The sequence below is a fragment of the Chrysochloris asiatica genome, unplaced genomic scaffold (assembly GCF_000296735.1).
Source record: "Chrysochloris asiatica unplaced genomic scaffold, ChrAsi1.0 scaffold00004, whole genome shotgun sequence".
NCBI lineage: Eukaryota > Metazoa > Chordata > Mammalia > Afrosoricida > Chrysochloridae > Chrysochloris > Chrysochloris asiatica.
The window spans coordinates 6,362,730-6,367,255 of NW_006408522.1; the positions used below are offsets into that span (position 1 = coordinate 6,362,730).

Genomic DNA, 4,526 nt, shown 5'->3' on the forward strand with positions numbered 1-4,526 from the left:
AGTGAAGGGCCGGCGGTCCTAGCACAAGACCCCGTTAGCTGCCAGTCGAGAGCTAGCCGTGTCCTTCACCACCCACCACCACCACCGAGAGGAGCGCCTAGAGCGGACAGGCCCGCCAGCCGGACAGCTCCGCTCCTCCCAGCCTCCTCTATCCCGGAAGTGGATGCCCTGCGCCTGATCGTGCGCTGTCAGCTGAAGGAGTTACACGCTTTAGTTCTGCACGGGCTGGCCTTGCGAGAGAATCACCATGCCTGTGAGTGTGTACATTGGACTCTGGGTTTGTTTCGGACTTCTCTGTCTGGCGAAGGCTCGGGGAGGGGATTAGCCCGATGGGTCTCCGAGCCCATGGGTCTCTCTGCCATCTGTGGCGACGCGGCTCTGATGGCGCAACCTCTTCGCGCGTGGCGGACTTGTTGTGACTTGCCCGGGTAGTGCACCGTGTCAGGCCGTCTGAGCGTGGAGCGGGGAGTGCCCGGGCCGTCCCGGGCAGCGATCTAGAGTCGGTGGCTAGGAGGGGAACGTCTCCCACAGTAAGTGGTGGGCGTCCGCGAGTTTGAGATCTTGCTTTCCTGGCACTTCGTGGGTTTTGCCTTCAGCCTTCTCTCGGAGGCGATTTTCTGATTGGTTCTTTCTTTAAAACGCTCTACGCTGTTGCCTTACATATGAATTCCATTAAAGGCGGTCACGCCTCTGGCACTCAGAGGACTCGTGTCAGATCAGATGTTGAACCCGAGGGCCACAAACCACTCTCGTGTTGTCCTCCTCTTGTCCGCTTCAGCGATTTCTGCCAAAGCAATCCCGGGTCGAAGTCACGTTTTTACTTAGCATCGCACTTTTCTTGTTTCGAAACTTTTTTTTTCAGTTTAGTAAAGAAGAACGGCATTAGATTTATCATATGGTTTCCGAGCGTCAGAAAGCCCTTTTTATAAAGGGACTTTCCAAAGACCTGTTGCCGCCCAGTCGATTCCAGTATATAGCGACAGAGTGGAACTGCCCCCGTAGAGTTTCCAGGACTAAACATTAAAGGAAGGAGATCGCCACCGACCTTTGGGTTAGCAGCCTGGCGCTTAAGAACTGCGCCACCAGGGCTCCTTTTTATGGGGACTTGAAGAAGTCAGATATTATAAAAAGTATTGATGATGAATGTAAAACTGATGTTCTCCCATGTAAACCCACATAATTCACAATTAAAAACAAAAAAAGCATTGATGAAAGTTGACGCTTTTAAAAAATAATTTTTAAAGCTAGTATCCTTGACTGCTGAACATGATCTCTGTCATTTTTGCATGTAGTAACATGTTTTTATTTTTTAAATTCAGTTGGCTAGAGATTTACTACATCCATCCTTGGAAGAGGAAAAGAAAAAGCATAAAAAGAAACGACTAGTTCAAAGCCCAAATTCTTATTTTATGGATGTAAAATGTCCAGGTAAAATCTAAAATCTTAATTCTTTTCCTAAGGAAGGTTACTTTAGGGATTGCTAGCATGACTTGTATATTTAAATAATTAGGACCCATTGTTAAGTAGAAGTGAGATTACAGAACTGGAAATATAATAAGGAACATTTTAATAATAATTGAATGCAAACCATTATAGAAACATTTTGGGGGTGACAGTGAGAATCCCCAAGGGGCATTATATTTAACTTACTAAGTTTTTAAGTGTTCCAAATGATTTTTTACAAATGAAAAAAGTTTGTTGACCTTCAGTTTAATGCGTTGCTACCCAATATGGTGGCCTTAGCTGTGTGTAGCTACTAAGCACTTGAATTGTGACTAATAAAATGGAGAAGTTCTTAAAAGTGTAAAATTTTGAAACCAGATTTTGAAACCATAGTATGGAAAAGAAAACACTGAGTAATGTTGAAATATTTTGGAAATAATTCGATCAAATTTTTTTTCTTACTTTTTAAAATGTGACTAACTAGAAAAGTTAGCTACATATGTGGCTTGCTATTGGACAGTGGCATAGCGACTCTGTATAGAGTTTCCAAGGAGCTGCTGGTGAGCTTGAACCGCCGACCTTGAAGTTCAAACCTACTTAGCAGTCTTGTGCATTAACCCACAGGGCCACACAAGGACTCGATGGGTGTTTTTTTAAAAGAAACATTTTAAACAAGTACTAGTTTTCACTTTTAACATTGCCTCTTTTTTGGTGTTTTTTGTTTTTTAAGGTTGCTACAAGATTACCACCGTTTTCAGCCATGCTCAGACTGTGGTACTTTGTGTAGGTTGTTCAACAGTGCTGTGTCAGCCTACAGGAGGAAAAGCCAGACTTACAGAAGGTATGAGACAGTTTTTATCATTGCTAACTAAGCCATAGATAACTAAATGTTCAGAGGTTTTATCTTTATGAGTAACTATTTAATGATTAATATGAACATCTATCATTCTTTTTTCACATTACTGCAATATGAAAAACATTTATACAGTTTTCTATATACTATAGAATTCCAGTATTACAGATTTACAAAAGCATAAAGATATTTTATGGAGCTGTGAATTCTGTGTTCTTACAGGAAGAGTTTTAAGAGGATTAGCAACAAATCCAAGATCTATTTTGTCTGACCTGGTGATGAGATCTCAGTCTGAAGTCAACATATATAGTATGTTGAATTCAGAAGGTAAATTTAAGTATTGCTCTGAAAAGTATACTGGCAAGATTTCTGAACACTTTAAGTCATGCCATGATCTTGGAATTACTTTTATAAGAAAGTAATTCAGTATAGTTCTAAAAACTAAGAGTGTACCTTCTGATAGTATCCACTAAAGGATTTTAAGTGTTGAATTGAGGTACATGGCCTTGATAGCTTCAATTGTAACATTTAAGGACAAGTAACAATTAATAGTTACGTTAGAGTAGACCCAAATATAACAGATTATAACAAATGTCTGGTATAAAAAAGTAAATAGCCTGTATATGAATAGTAATCTAATAAGGACTTTTACTAAGTGTACTTTCTGTCACTGAATTAATAAAGATAGGTTTCTGTTTAATGTGCTCTCATGGTTCTTTCGCAGGTTGTTCATTTAGAAGAAAGCAACACTAATGTTCCTTACAACTTCCTGAATTTCTGTACGTCACAGAAAGCCTTATCACAGTAATTCCAGCTCATCTACCAAGAAAATGCAATTAACATTTGATTTTGTTGTAAAATACAGGGCAGCCATCTCATTTTGGTGTCAGTTTTTTCAATAAAGTTTTGGTTATGGGCAAATCTTTTTCTCTTCTGTGTGTGTGAGTATCCCATACATGTATTTTCTTTTGTAACTATGAAAACACAGTACATGGAAGTGCAGTAAAACCTACAAAAGCCAGAAACTCTGTAAAACAGAAACCCGTTACAGAAGGAAAATGAAACATTTTCCACTGAAACAAGTAATAGAGAAGTGGTAAGCTTGCATCTGTCAAAGGCTGAAAACATGCAAAAAAGCAAACCTGTTGAGTTCTGGCTTTCACAGGCTTCATTGTACTTATTTATTGAAATAACAAACAGTGTGGATTATGGATCTTTGATTATCTGGATAGTTCCAATGCAATCACATAAGACAGAGGCAGGAGAAGCAAGGTCAGAAAGAGATGTGACCATGGAAGCAGAATTTGGAGGGATGTAGAGTGAGCCAGTGAATGCAGGCAGTTTCTAGAATGCGGGAAAGAGACACATTCTCCCCTAGAACCTCCAGAAAGAGCACAGTCCCATTGTCATTTGGGTTTTAACCCCAGGAGACCCATTTCAGACTTCTGATTGTAAGAATTATGATAGTAAATTTGTATTTAAACCATATTTGTTACAGCAGCAATAGGAAACTAATATTTGCATAACTATTTTTAGCTGTATTTATAATCCGAAAAACAATTTTTAAGTAAAAACAAATATGGAATTTTAGGATTACAGCAATTATTCTGGCTTCTCATCTCCCAACCCCTCACTCATCAGATAGTACATATCAGTAACAATGATACTGGAGTCCTGGTGTGGGCGCTGTGGGCTAATGTGTCAGATTGCAAAGTCGTTTGAACTGCAAGGTCAGTGGTTCAAGCTCACCAGTTGCTCCTTGGAAACCCTATACAGGGTCGCTGTGGGTCAGAATCGACTCGATGGCACTTTAAAAAAGTGCAGTCTTACAACTTTTATGTCACTTGTTTTAGTGGAAAATAATTTTCCTTCTCTGACAGGTTTGTGCCTTACACAAGTTTAACTGTATAACCTTATAATCATCTAAATGACAAATATATATATAGACATTTTTGGCAGAGAATGGAGAAAAGGAAGAATACTTTCTCTATATTGCTGATGGTGAAAGGCATGTCATCACCTGATAACATTAAATTTTTCTAATGAGCAATCCCACACCTGAAAATCTAGAACATACGTATTTATATGGCAGCATTGTTGTTAAGTGCTGAGTTGATAACAACTTAGCCTGAATAGGGTTTCCAAGGAGCACTGGTGGGTTTTAATTGTCAATCTTGTGGTTAGCAGTCTAGTCCTTATCTGACTGTGCCACACCAGAGACTAAAAACAA

General features: G+C 39.6%; 1 protein-coding gene across 1 annotated transcript; it reads left to right on the forward strand.

Annotated features, from left to right (window-relative positions):
• The first annotated feature begins 218 nt into the window (after nucleotides 1-218).
• Nucleotides 219-3,217, forward strand: RPS27L (ribosomal protein S27-like). The gene is made up of 4 exons (XM_006831561.1): nucleotides 219-253; nucleotides 1,320-1,428; nucleotides 2,174-2,284; nucleotides 3,021-3,217. The coding sequence occupies exons 1-4, from the start codon at nucleotides 248-250 to the stop codon at nucleotides 3,047-3,049; spliced, it is 255 nt and encodes an 84-aa protein (XP_006831624.1). The 5' UTR covers nucleotides 219-247; the 3' UTR covers nucleotides 3,050-3,217.
• Nucleotides 3,218-4,526: the final 1,309 nt, after the last annotated feature.